Source organism: Ictalurus punctatus, chromosome 11, assembly GCF_001660625.3.
Source record: "Ictalurus punctatus breed USDA103 chromosome 11, Coco_2.0, whole genome shotgun sequence".
In the NCBI taxonomy this organism is placed as follows: Eukaryota; Metazoa; Chordata; class Actinopteri; order Siluriformes; family Ictaluridae; genus Ictalurus; species Ictalurus punctatus.
In genome coordinates, this window is record NC_030426.2 from 13,843,886 (window position 1) to 13,859,026 (window position 15,141).

The following is a 15,141-nucleotide window of genomic DNA, read 5'->3' on the forward strand; positions in this document are numbered from 1 at the left end:
TCACAAGGTATGTTTACACGCAGACATTTCCATCAATCCAAATCCAAACCATTTATATAAACTGTATAGTTATATATTCACTGTTAACCTGTACGCTGTCAATTTAATGTCTATTTAAATGTTACAGTGGCATTTAATGTATGACTCCTGCAACAAGTAACAACTGTAAGAACTAGCTAATGTTAGTTTGCCATATTAGCTGTGTGTCCAAACACCTCTTACCAAGTGTTTCATTATATCTGCCCCAGCAAAAAGTACTCCAAATGTTTACTGAACAAAAACAGTGCATCCTGATTCATTCTAGTTTGAAATGTTAATGTGTTTCTGTACCAGAATATTTGTGAAGCCACCACATGATGCTAAAACATGCAGTATGTACCAGGGCGTAACATGGCCTGGGCATTTGGGGCTGTAGCCCTGAAGATTTTTTTTTAGCCCCAAATAATTCTCTACTCGGAGTGGTTTGTCACTACATAATTGAACATCAGTAAAAGAAGACGGCAGTGTTATGATTTTGTATCTTCATGCAAGACCAATCAGACAGGGTTTATAGGTAAATATGTTGAAAAACTTGTGTCTTATTGGCTGACAGCTCTCAGTTCTTCCAAATGCTAGCTCACACAGTCAGTGTGAGGGGAAGAATGGATATACCTACCGCTGCATACCAGTAAATGGAATGCAGCTGAAACACTAACATCCTCTCATGTTGAGCAGGAAAACAAGGTGTGTAAATGTCTATATGAGTTCCAAGTTATGTGAACACGATATGAGTGTTTTGCATTTCACTGTAGCAGCTAAACCCATCCAATGATAGTTTAGTTGTGCCTCCCCTTGGCTAGCAACACCAAACCACCCTAGTCTCATATTATATCCAAAAAGTTTGATATTTTATCGGTCTGGTAGTCCTGCTAACAATGATAACACCCGAGGCAGGTTTTATGACAAATCCAACTTTTTGCCCAATTTTCACATTTTTAAGCAATTAGCCCTCACATGCAAGAAAAAAAAAAATGCATGGAAACAGTCTACTTAGAAGCACAATTAAAAGTTTTTTTTTTTATGGAGAAGAATCTTGGCTCAGCCCCACATAATTAACAGTCCAGCTAAAGAACCTGGTACATACAAAATAACCAGACTTCGATTTTTCCATGTAAAGCATTATTAAAATAATTATGCACCTCTTCAGATGAGAAAGGTTATGCACATTGACCTCAGTGGGTTTAGACGTGTGTGTACGAAGGTGTTTATTCTGATTGCACTATCAGTCAGATGATTATCACATTATTAGGCTGTGTGTAAACATGTAAGCAGGGTTACTGAGAATTTTCCATAGCGCCACTCTCTCTGGCTTACACACTCATGTTCACATTGATTGCTGAACACATTTCCATACTAAACAGTGTGTGTCTGTGTGTGTGTGTGTGGGAAATGGGTTTCTGCAGCGTTGCTGAGAGAGAACACACTGCACAAACACAAGGTCTGTTATTTGAGTTTGTTTTGCCAGCAGCAGGAGATTGTCATTTTTCAGCACTCTTAACACACACTAATGCTCCCTCCATGTAGACACACAACTAGATGAATCTGTTTGTGCATAGGAGACTGTGTACATGTCTGTGTGCCTGTATTAGTTTGAATTGTGTGTTTGTGTGTGTGTGGTAGTGTGGTACTCACTGTCTCCCCGTATATGTGCAGCGAGTCCGAGCAGCAGCAGCAGGCTGGCCGCGCTGTGGAAACGAGACGACCGTGTGTGATGTGGCACCATGACCTGAGCTCACACTCCACACACCTCGACTCCTAGCAGCTCACCGCAGCATCGACACGCACCTGTGAATGAGAGGCACAAACAAGCGTCAGAGACACACACATTCAATGTCTGTGATACAACTTCCTGTTATCGATAACATTAGAACAGCTATAAACAGATCCTCCTCCAATCTCTCCTAACGTAACCGAACCTAACCTGGGGACTCACAGAAAACTTCACCATATCAATTATTACGCATGTTTAAAAAAAAAAAAAAAAACAGTTCATGTTGAGCTTCTGCCATACAAATCCTTGTGCAAGCTGTTAATACAAAACAATAACATATTAGAACGATTGTGGAAATTTATCAACACCTTCTGATCAATCAGATGATTTTTTTTCTTTCTTTTAAGCATTTACCTTTAGATCTGATAGCATCTGTATTTCTACTAAAATAGGTTTGACTTATATCAACCAAATTGTTTTGGAACATTAACCTTTAAAAAAAATAATGGAAATACTACTAACTGGGGATGCTGAATACTTTAATTTACTTATTATATTTACTGTAATGTTAAACAATATATGACATCTCTCAAGCTCATGCAAATGACAAACCTGGGACCAAATGATGTCACTGCACGAATTAAATAAAGTGCTTTAAGTGTAAGTGTAGCTTAGTCACTTGGATCTGGAATGGCTCTCGTGGGTGTTTCTAACACAGCTGGCCTTGCCTTTAGGGACCTGCCTGTACTAATGGGGGTGTTTTCTGAAGGTTATGACCTCTGGGTGACACCTCCCCCTTTGTCTCGCTCACTGTGAATGATTACAATGCCTCTCATGCCTATTAACCAAGAAATGTAATCAAGATAAGTGCAAAACGCTAACCTTTTATTGAATTAGCCATTTATCGTGGAGCAGACAGATGCCATTTCACACAAAAACTCAGACAAAAGTGAATATAGATTAGCAGGAGCTAGTGGCATAGTAATTGACCTGTATAAATATTTACAATGTGTCTGCACTGATTCGGAGTGATGTGTAGTATTGGTGAAGTCTGATATCACACATGCAGCTCTTTACTGGAAAGACAACATTGCTCACAATACATGTGCACAAACCTTTGGTATTGCTGCTACACATACAGTATCTCACAAAGGTGAGTACACCCCTCACATTTTTGTAAATATTTGATTATATCTTTTAATTTGACAACACTGAAGAAATGACACTTTGCTACAATGTAAAGTAGTGAGTGTACAGCTTGTATAACACTGTAAATTTGCTGTCCCCTCAAAATAATTCAACACACAGCCATTAATGTCTAAACCACTGGCAACAAAAGTGAGTACACCCCTAAGTGAAAATGTCCAAATTGGGCCAAAAGTGTCAATATTTTGTGTGAACACCATTATTTTCCAGCACTGCCTTAACCCTCTTGGGCATGGAGTTCACCAGAGCTTCACAGGTTGCCACTGGAGTCCTCTTCCACTGGATGTTGGAGACCTTGTGCTCCTCCACCTTCCGTTTGAGGATGCCCCACAGATGCTCAATAGGATTAGGTCTGGAGACATGCTTGGTCAGTCAATCACCTTCACCCTCAGCTTCTTTAGCAAGGCAGTGGTCGTCTTGGAGGTGTGTTTGGGGTCGTTATCATGCTGGAATACTGCCCTGCGGCCCAGTCTCTGAAGGGAGGGGATCTGCTTATCACAGTACATGTTGGCATTCATGGTTCCCTCAATGAACTGTAGCTCCCCAGTGCTGGCAGCACTCAGGCAGCCCCAGACCATGACATTACCACCACCATGCTTAACTGTAGGCAAGACACACTTGTCTTTGTATTCCTCACCTGGTTGCCGCCACACACGCTTGACACCATCTGAACCAAATAAGTTTATCTTGGTTTCACCAGACCACAGGACATGGTTCCAGTAATCTATGTCCTTAGTCTGCTTGTCTTCAGCAAACTGTTAGCGGGCTTTCTTGTGCATCATCTTTAGAAGAGGCTTCCGTCTGGGATGACAGCCATGCAGACCAATTTGATGCAGTGTGCGGCGTATGGTCTGAGCACTGACAGGCTGACCCCCCACCCCTTCAACCTCTGCAGCAATGCTGGCAGCACTCATACATCTATTTCCCAAAGACAACCTATGGATATGACGCTGAGCACGTGCACTCAACTTCTTTGGTCGACCATGGCGAGGCCTGTTCTGAGTGGAACCTGTCCTGTTAAACCGCTGTATGGTCTTGGCCACCGTGCTGCAGCTCAGTGTCAGGGTCTTGGCAATCTTCCTATAGCCTAGGCCATCTTTAGGTAGAGCAACAATTCTTTTTTTCAGATCCTCAGAGAGTTCTTTGCCATGTGGTGCCATGTTGAACTTCCAGTGACCAGTATGAGGGAGTGTGAGAGCGATGACACCAAATTTAACACACCTGCTCCCATTCACACCTGAGACCTTGTAACACTAACAAGTCACATGACACTGGGGAGGGAAAATGGCTAATTGGGCCCAATTTGGACATTTTCACTTAGGGGTGTACTCACTTTTGTTGCCAGCGGTTTAGACATTAATGGCTGTGTGTTGAGTTATTTTGAGGGGACAGCAAATTTACAGTGTTATACAAGCTGTACACTCACTACTTTACATTGTAGCAAAGTGTCATTTCTTCACTGTTGTCACATGAAAAGATATAATGAAATATTTACAAAAATGTGAGGGGTGTACTCACTTTTGTGAGATACTGTACTGTGTGTGAGATGGACTATGTGCCCTAAAGTGTTTTATTCACAAGTCATGTGCTGATACACTGAAATATTCAACAGGCACAATATTATTATTGTCACCACCCATGCAATCCAATTGAATAGAGCCCGTTTACATCAAATTCTATAACAGACTGCACAAGAACATGTGTTGTCAATGTCAGATTATATGAGGAAAATCCTCCAACAATATATCTGCAATTAAGTAAAATTATTATGTTCTGCTTACATCATCAATCTGCCAATCAGTGTTAGTGACTCGCGTAAAAAAACAAAACATTCTTCAAAGTGAGCTTGAAGTAATAAGTATTGAAGTAATCTTTTTTCCCCATTAGCATGTTTTAATTATGTTTTGACATTGCCACTATTTTATTTGTAGCTGTGCCATGAGTTTCACATCCTGCTATTGGTGGCCTTTTGATAAGATTGGTTGCTTTCCTGAGATTTTAATAAAAAAAAAGAGTTCTTTAACAATGTGTGATTTTAGTCTGTGGCAGCAAAACCTGTGCCAGAAATCATACAGTGTAACCCTGCCTTACTTGAATAGCATTTCTGTTCCTGAGATTAGCTCTGCCTCATTTTGTATAAAGCATGTTTTCAAGGTCCATATTTTAGACAGATCTGAAAAAGCAATGGGTGTCTTCATGGGTGACAATAGCATAATTGTATGCACTGGATGAGACTTTTATAAATGTTTGAAAGGCATGGCAATGAGTTACTGTGACTGGGAAATACATTTTTAAAAAAAATAAAAATACTTAGTATTCTGCTATTAAGTCAATTTTATATTGGGATAATACTGTAAACCCTAACGAAATTGTTAGACAGTTAATGTGTTATGAATATTTAATATGGGAACATTCTAATTACTATTATAAAATAGTAATAGTACTTTAAAATCAATTCTTAATGTAACTGGAAGCCAGGGTAAAGACCTGAGGACTGAAGTAATATGCTCAGATTTTTTGGTTCGGATGAGAATCCTGGCAGAAGCATTCTGTATGAGCTGAACTGTCTAATTGGGAAGACCAGTGAGAAGTCCATTGCAGTAATCCTCCCTGCTGGTAATGAATGCATGAACAGGTTTCTCTAAGTCTTGACTGGAAATGAAACACCTACTTCTCGCTATATTTTTGAGGTGATAGTAGGCGGATTTGGTTATTGCTTTCACTTGACTACTGAAACTTAGATTAGACTCCAAAATGACACCAAGATTCCTGACTTGATTTTTTGTATTTAGACCCCTGGAGTCAAGATACAAGTTCAACTTGAGACTTTCATATTTGTTTCCAAATACAATGACTTCTGTTTTGTCTTTGTTTAACTGAAGGAAGTTTTGGCACATCCAACTGTTAATATCTTCAAGGCACTGGCACAGGGAGTCTATGGGGTGGTAATCATTAAGCGACAGGTCTAGGTAGATCTGGGTATCTTCAGCATAGTTATGGTATGCAATTTGGTTCCTCTTTATAATTTGGCCTAGTGGGAGCACATACAGATTGAACAGCAGCGGTCCAAGGATTGAGCCTTGTGGGACTCCATACGTCATGGATGTCCACTCAGATTCATAGCTCACATAGAAACCCCTCCATTCTAGATATGACCTGAACCAGCCATGGACCGTCCCAGAGAGCCCTATCCAGTTTTCCAGTCTGTTTAGGAGTATATTGTGGTCGACAGTGTCAAAATCAGCACTGAGAGCCAATAATACCAGCACGGTTATCTTGCCTGAATCCGTATTTAACCGAATATCATTAATTATCTTTATGAGAGCCGTCTCTGTGCTGTGATGCTGCCGGAAACCAGATTGGAAATTGTCCAAATACCTATTTGAGGATAGCAATCGGTACAGCTGATTGAAAACAACCGTTTCAATGATCTTGCCTATGAAAGGAAGGTTTGATATTGGTCTATAGTTGTTTAAAACCGTGTTATCCAGATTGCTCTTTTTCAGGAGGGACTTAACAATTGCGGTTTTCACACACACACACCATGCTCTCGTACACCATAGTGAGTGAGCCTCTGGAGATCCCACAGCATCTGTTGAGAGCATAAAGGAGAAGAGGCAAGAGACTGCAAGTATGTGAGAGCATGTACAACACAGCTGCAAATCTCTGCTAACATCTCCACACAGATGGCAAGGACTCTCACACTGTCTCACCAAGAGGAAATGCTAGAATAATGCTGAACACCATATTCCTGTGTGTGTTAGTCCTACCAGGCCATTAGTTCGTATCAAAAGTTCTGCTTTCTCTATAGGTCACATATACTCCGATCAGCCATAACATTAAAACCGCTGAGAGGCGATGTGAATAACATTGATTATCTCGTTACAGTGGCACCTGTCAAGGGGCGGATATATTAGGCAGCAAGTGAACAGTCAGTTCTAGAAGTTGATGTGTTGGAAGCAGGAAAAATGGGCAAGCGTAAAGATTTGAGCAAATTTGATTTTGAAAGGCCAAATTGTGATGGCTAGACAACTGGGTTAGAGCATCTCCAAAACTGCAGGTCTTGTGGGGTGTTCCTGGTATACTGTGCTTAGTACCTACCAAAAGTGGTCCAAGAAAGGACAACCGGTGAAGCGGCAGACATTAAACTAACTTTTAACGTTATGGCTGATCACTGTACATTACAGCACAGTGAAATTCTTTTTTTCATTGTGCTGTAATGTACACTGATCCGACATAACATTAAAAGTGCGAATGCCACCAAAGAGCTGCACTTGGTGGTCTTTTTGACTACCTATTATGTTGGACATTTGGACATATGTCGGTGATACACTGTCACTTACTGTGCCTATTGTTCTGTTTTAGTAGTACTGTAAGCACACGTTTGCACGTGCACTTTATGTAAAAATGTGTAGATATTATTTAGTTCTGTGTTGTCTCATGCGGGTAGTGTGTTGTTTTATGTAGCACCATGGTCCTGGAGGAAAGTTCTTTTGTCTCACTGCGTACTGTACCAGCTGTATATGATTAAAATGACAATAAAGCTTGAACTTGAAAGAATGTAGGCAGAGCTTGTTGGATTATAGAGATTATATTTATGAAGGTATAAGGGTGTGTAAACTCAGTTCTTATGATTCTCTGATTGAATATCGCACTCTAATAAATCATTGGATTTGGATTATGGAGTGACAACTGCTTTCGGAAAGCTCATTCAGGCCTTCAACATTTGTTACTAACCGAGTAATGCATAATCATATAATCCTCAAAAGAAAGAGAAAAAAAAAATCCATTTCTAAACATAGCTGCTGCTTCTGCTGCGCTGTAGGCCAAGTGATAGAAAATTCTCACACACAATTAAAGACATGCTTGTTAACTGCTAATAAAAATGCACTTCTAACATCTGCATGATTGTACCAGTAGTTGCTTAATATAGACATTTGATATTCAGCACACAAAAAGCCAGCTATGTTCAATATTCAATTAAGTAAATGAAATAAAACAGGAGCCGAAGGGCGGAGAGTGAAGAGCTTATTTAATCCTGTCAATATTATTCTTCTTCAGTTATAGCTCCAGCCACTTCATTTAAATCCCACAAAATAGAGGTTAATGCATCCATACCAGGAATTACCATCGTACTTGGCTGCAGGCAAATTGAATGAGACATTCACTTCAAATGAATGCCAAGGCTGAAAGACCGAGAGAGGATAAAGCTTCTAGTCCAAAATTTCCCTGGAAAATGGCCTGTAACTCACAGCACTCAAGAGCATCCTATGAACGATTGGGATAATAGGTGCATTCATTTATGGACACTTTTTAGCATTTACTTATTCAGCACATGGGGTTTACAGGTGAAGCAGAATGGAATTATAGACACACATTATGCAAACTAAATGTCTAAATGTGATGAGGTTTTGAAAGAAGCATTATGGTTTAATGAATAGCTAGGGTTAGGTGTCTATCTAGTTTTGTTGTTGTTGTTGATTTAATGCACTCTCCTGTAAAGAAAATGTGCCAGCGGTTGGAAGGACAAGGTGACAGAGCACACATCTCCTAAACTTACAGCGCTCTTTAAATGTTGTTGATAATTTTACCATCATGTCATTGGGATATGCGATGTCTCTAATTAAGATGCTGTCCAGTAAGGGGAAAAAAAAATCCCTTTTCATGGACTTTAAAGGGACAGTACTATTAATTCATTCCTGAATGCGCACATGCATAACTGTCATGCAACTTCTGAAGAGTGCTTTATTTCTGTGATATTATGTGTGAAATTTTGGTACTAAATCCTCACTATGTATGCTTAACTCTGAATGTGGCCATATATGCTTTAATGTGATGTGATTTTGGAGGGGGGGGGGGGGGGGGGGGGGCATGGTAGCTTAGTGGTTAGCACCTCTGAGGTTGGATGCTCGAATCCTGCCTCTGCCTTGTGTGTGCAGAGCTTGCATGCTCTTCCTCTGGGTACTCCGGGTTTCCTCCCCCAGTCCAAAGACATGTGTAATAGGCTGATTGTAATTTCCAAATGGTCTGTGGTGTGTGAATGTGTGTGTGTTTGTGAACTGCAATGGGTTGGCACCCTGTCCAGGGTGTCCCCCACCTTGTGCCCCGAGTTCCCTCGGACAGGATCCAGGCTCCCATACAACCCTGCATAGGATAAGCAGTACAGAAAACAGATGGATAGATGTATGGATTTTGCAGGGAACATAAGTGTTTAATGAAAAGCTAAAGTTAGCTTTTTGTCATTTTATTAGGGTTTTCATCTTGTAGCTTTTAGCATCAAATAATTTAAGCACTACATACTAAGGTCTGTTATGAGAACAAATTAATAACTAGAACTGACCCCCATTTTGCTTTTTTCCCCCAAAATGTGTGAAGTTAATGAAATGTTTGGACCTCTGCATCTTATCCCTATTCAAGAACAGCTGTTACATTTAATCTAATGGCTCCATCACACTTTACATAAATATGGATATGAACTGTGATGAGAGTTGACTTTTAATAAATACTATTACACATAATCTTAAACAGTTATAGATAGACGAATGTATGACTTTCTGTCTCTAGTATTTAGTATTTAGTGTTTCTTTAATAATAAATAGGGTTTTATTAAGCTGGGACACTTATTAAATATGAAGCTCTGCATCAGTATCAGTTCTGGATTAAAGGCAAACAATAACTGGTAATTTCTTATTAAAAAAGTGAATATTCTCCTCAGCTCTGTGTCTTAGTGCAGCGTTTATAGCTCAAGGGTTGAGTGCAAGAAGGCTGATATCTTCTCTTCACAGATGGGAAGAGAGGAAGTCGAGTGCTGAGCATCTCATCCATAAAGAGACACACTTTCCTCAGGGTGCGTTCCTTCCTCATAATCCCTGCTTCCATCCATCCGACCCAGAGAAAGGAGACATAGAACGAGTCAATTCAAGGGAGAAGTTAAGTAATGGTGCCGGCCACGCCTACAGGGATGTCCATTTGATGTCTGAATCCTATTTATTTTAAAATGGAGTACGTGCACATACACACACACACACACACACACACACACACACACACACACACACACACACACACACACACACCTCCATGTTGGAGACTAATAGAGCTCATGAGTAGCAGCCAGGTGCATCACTTTCCTCCACTTAGCCCCTCCAGCTACACAATCCTGCTAGATTTGTGCCTTTCAAGTGTCATGCCATTGAGTGAGATATCTGTGCCTGCAGCAATATGTGTGTGTGTGTGTGTGTGTCTTAGTGGAGACCATATGTCCCTATAAGGATAGAAATATCTGACAGGTTTGACCTGTGGGGACATTTGTGAAGGAAAAGAAAAAACAATAACAAAAGAACTAAAAGGTTTCCTTTTGGTTATGGAGATTACGGGTAGGATTAGATTTGGGTGTAAAATGACATTAATTAGCTGCATTAATAATGATGTCAATTGAAGGTCCTTATAAGGACAGTGAGATTAATGTGCATGTATGTGAGCGTACAAATATATACTATATGCATGTGCACTGTATGTGTATGTGAGTGTAACCTTTCCAATATGAATCAGGACACTCATAGTGCATTCACCGGTGATTTTTGTATGTGTTTCCTTAATGTCTCCTTATTAAATTCATATTTTTGCACTGATGATGATGTCTAAACATTGTTTTCCTGTGGAAACTTTGTGTAACTACGCTGCAAATTTCCATACCTTTACACAGAGGCTTTAGCTGGACTGTTAATCATCCGGAGCTGAGCCCAGATTCTTCTCTATCAAAAAACTTTTAAAAACATACTTCTAAATAGACTGTTTCCATGCATTTTTTTTTCTTGCATGTACGGGCTAATTGCTTCAAAAATGTGAAAATTGGAGAAAAAGTTGGATTTATCACAAAATTTGCCTCAGGTGTTTGCAGGACTACCAGATCGATAAGATATAAAACTAGGTTAGTTTGGAGTCGCTAGCCAAGGGGAGGCACAACTAAGCTATCATTGTATGAGTTTAGCTGCTACAGTCCCATGCAAAGTATGTTATCTTTCCTTATGCTCTGCTCATATCATGTTCACATAACCTGGAACTCATGTTGACGTGTACACACCTTGTTTTCCTTCTCAGCATCAGAGGTTGTTAGTGTTTCAATTTCAATCCCTTTACTGGTAAAAACAAATTGGCATACAGTATATCCATTTTTCCCCTCACAATAACTGACTGTGTGAGCTAGCATTTGGCAGAATTGCAACCAGTCATCCAATAAGAAAAGAGTATTTCCTCATATTTCCCTGTAAACCCTGTCTGATTGGTCTCGTGTCCGTTCACTGAAGATACAAAATTACAACACTACCGTCTTCTTTTACAGTTATGTACTGACAAACTACTCCACATGGAGAATTATTTGGGGCTAAAGAAATATTTTTCTTTCCCCAATGCTCAGGCCAGGTTATGCCCCTTACTGTACATGAATTACATCAGTATATGGCACTTACTGCTTGGATTCTTCATATACATCCAAACTGATTACATTTTGTCAACCAATTCATGCACTGCACTCTTTCACGAGTCCTCATGCTGCGAAAAAGCTGCGTGTGGTCATTTTTACAGAGAAATGGAACACACACTGTTAAACACGCTCATCTCTGATAATGTACCACTGCATAATCCTGACCGAATCTACAGACCTTTTATACAACCTCATTTATTGTACAAGCCAGTTGTGTACAGCTAATAAACCCATCAGAACTGCACGGCTCGCGTTAACAAACACCATCAACAACATGGAGGAGAAGCAGACAAACGTGACCTTGATCTGATCCTGAGGAACAGATACCCATCTCCTCTGCACTGTATGGTACATCAGGGAGCTCGTCTGAACACGCTGCTTTGGGCTAGAGGATGAATTTAGTTTTCACTCAGGATCGTGCGTCCAAAGGAAAAGGTGGGAACAAGTGAGAGAGAGCGCGAGAAAGAGATGGAGAAGGATAAACAGAGAGCGAGAGAAAGAGAAAGGGAGGGAGAGCAAGAGGGAGCAGGCTGTTATAATAGAATAAAGTGTCATCGGGAAAATTAATGGTGCAATCGCACTAAAAAGGGCAGAAAAAATGGTGACGAGAACAGGCTACATGGAACACACACACACACACACGCACACACACACACACATACACACACGCGCATAAATCTCCTCCACTCTCTCTGGCAGCTGCCTCACTCCGTTCCTACATGCTGTAAATGTTTGCTTAACAGGTTTATTGGTGAAGCCAAACGAGTGACGAAAACATTTCACTAATTTCTGACATGTTTACATATCGTCTAACTCCTAACACCAATCAAATAAATAAATAAAGACTAAGTGGGACTCTGACACCAGGGGAAAATGGTTTACATACAATTAAGGTGAAGAAGATTAATATAAAATGGAGGTAGGCTTAATTATTAATTTGATATCAATCCCCATCTGATGACACAGAGTAATGAGAGAGATCTAAAACAATAGCAAAGCAGTGATAAACAACAGGGCTATGAATTGAGTTTAGGGGATAATGGAGGTAAATAATTAAACATAAAAAAAAAAACTCTTCCTAAGAATAAAATCTCTATTTGTCCATTTGTCTTGCTACATTGGAATTTTCTAATTGCACAACCCAATACTCCCTTCTCACATATGAAAGTATCAGAGCACTGGGTTCTCCTCTCTGGGGAAGTCACGGAATAAAGGAACAGTATGAGCAAAAATTCATGTTATACAATTTTCTACTTATCATAAATGTAGTCAATCAACCAAGACATGTTAACTTCTTTAGTTTTGTACTGCGGTCCAAGACTAATGTAACTAAAAGGTAGTGAACGCTTCTAACTCCAGGGTCCTTGCAGCATAGCCCAAGAATACAGGATGTTATTTATCTATTTGCTTGTTTGTTTTCGTTACTCTACTAGAAATACTCAATCCTTTTTTTCACTTGATTGAATCAAAAACTCAATAACCTACAAATATTTAGATAGTTAAACAATGTCTGTTCTGTCACTACAAATTTCAGGAATTTGTCTCTAGTAAAAAAGAATAATATTGAAAACATTTGAATAATAAGCCTTATATTTGAATAGATGGGGAAGGTATATATATATTCATTAAATATATCTATAATAAGGGTCAGCGGAATTTAGTTTACAGTTACAGTAAACTACAAGCCTTAAAATAGTTAAAAAAAATTTAACTGTGCATAAATTAATAATGCTTTTGTTCTGGTCAATCCAAAATGAAACTAACTAACTAAATAAATAAATAAATAAATAAATAAATAAATACTGCAACGATGGAGCCGAATGTATTGGCTCTGTTTTCTCTAATGGACACAAATGTACATTGTTAAAAGTTATTTTGTCTGTGAGTGAATGAAACAAGGTGAAATATAATTGAAAATTGTATTAGCTAAGGCACTCCAAATGGAGTTCAGATGTATTATGTTTACATACAGCTAAAACAATGCTAGAGTGGCTTTGGGTCTCTGAATGTCTTTGAGTGGCCTAGCTAATGCCCAGACTTTAACCCCATAAAATATCTGTGGATAGACCTGAATATGACAGTTCACAGATGCTCCCTATTCAATCGGACTGAGCTTGAGAGGATCTGCCACGAGGAATGGACGAAACTGCCCAAATACAGCAAAGCTTGTAGAGGTTTACCCATGAAGCCTCGAAGCTGTAATTGCTGCCAAAGGTGTTTATACGTACAAAGCAGGCTAGATAATGCAATGGGGCTAAGTAAAATGGTATCGTAAAGTAATTATGGTATCATATCATAAATATATGACTGAATCATATTGTTCCAACGTAGTTCTCAGCCTAATAAAACAGGAAGTGACAGATGTTTTATATTAGGGTTAGGGTTCAAAGGGTTCAACAGCCTTTTGTTATAAGAATGGGTTTGTTTTTGTCTTGCAAATTCTAAAGGATACACTTATAAAGATTGGAAGCTTCAATTAGTACTCTTACTTTTCACATAAAAGGATCCTGATGTTTTTACACATGCAACGAGAAAGTCTGTCTGGTCATTTGGTTACTGAATGACTGCGTCTGCCACTGACACTGTGGCCAAAACCCAAAAGTCTCTCCATTCCCATGCTACTGCTCAATTCCAGTGCCTGAGTGTTTTACAGCCCCATTCAGACAAATCCAAAGCCTCCATAAACCTGTCGCCGTGCTAACGCACCAGACCAAACACTGATCTACGGCCTGCTACACCATAATGAGTTAATGATTAGCCAAGAGTGACCTGGCCTTCTACTGCACTGGGCTAACTCGTCTCAAGTCTGTGATGGACTGCACGTAAAGCCATGTAACTCCTCCACAAGATTGAATCACATAAACTATACTCAACAATCAGATTTATAACGACAGAAAATTCTCTAAATCAACATGTTTAACAATCAGAAGCAAACATTACACTGATGTTAGCGGCTAGGCCAAATGAATACTTCAAGTCATCTTTCGCTCTCATGGAAAAGCACAACCAATACTGATAGATTAATCCATGCTAATAGACAATATTACATACAGTGCTGCTAGAAAGTTTGTGAACCCTTTACATATTTATGTATTTCTGCATAAATTTGACCTGAAATATGATCAGATCTTCATCTAAGTCCTAATTAGATAAATAGTACCCAATTAATCAAACAATGCAAAAATATTATTTTGAATTATATTTTGCGAAGTCACAGAGAAGGTGCTGTCCCTATGGTAACATCAAGGACCTACAGGCCACTCTCTCATTGGGTAATGCCAATGTTCCTCAGTCAGCCATCAGGCAAACACTGAATAAGAACAGTGTGTATGGCAGGATAGCAAGGAGGAAGCCACTACTCTCTAAAAATAACACTGCTGCCTGTCTGAAGTTTGCTCAAGACCATGTAGATAAGCCAGAAGCCTATTGAAGAATGTTCTGTGCACAGATGAATCCAGAAAATAACTTTTTGGTTTAAATTAAAAGCATTTTGTTTGGCAAAAACCAAACACTGCATTCAAACATAAGAACTTCATTCCTGTGGTTCTGTGAAGCGTGGAGGTGGCAGTGTCAAGATTTGGGGCTGGTTTGCTACCTCAGGCCCAGGAAGACTTGCCATTATTGATGGAACTATGAATTCTGGATTGTACCAGCAAATACTACAGGAGAATGTCAAGGTATCGGTATGTGAATTGAAGCTTAA

General features: G+C 39.5%; 1 protein-coding gene across 6 annotated transcripts in view; it reads right to left on the reverse strand.

The window, feature by feature from the left end:
• Positions 1-15,141, reverse strand: part of ptprfa (protein tyrosine phosphatase receptor type Fa) — a 264,589-nt gene that overhangs the window by 156,474 nt on the left and 92,974 nt on the right. For all 6 annotated transcript variants that reach the window (XM_053683707.1, XM_053683708.1, XM_053683706.1 and 3 more), the window contains exon 2: positions 1,672-1,824. In XM_053683707.1, the coding sequence (XP_053539682.1) occupies positions 1,672-1,762 (91 nt within the window). In that variant the 5' untranslated portion in view covers positions 1,763-1,824. The remainder of the gene's footprint in view (positions 1-1,671; positions 1,825-15,141) is intronic.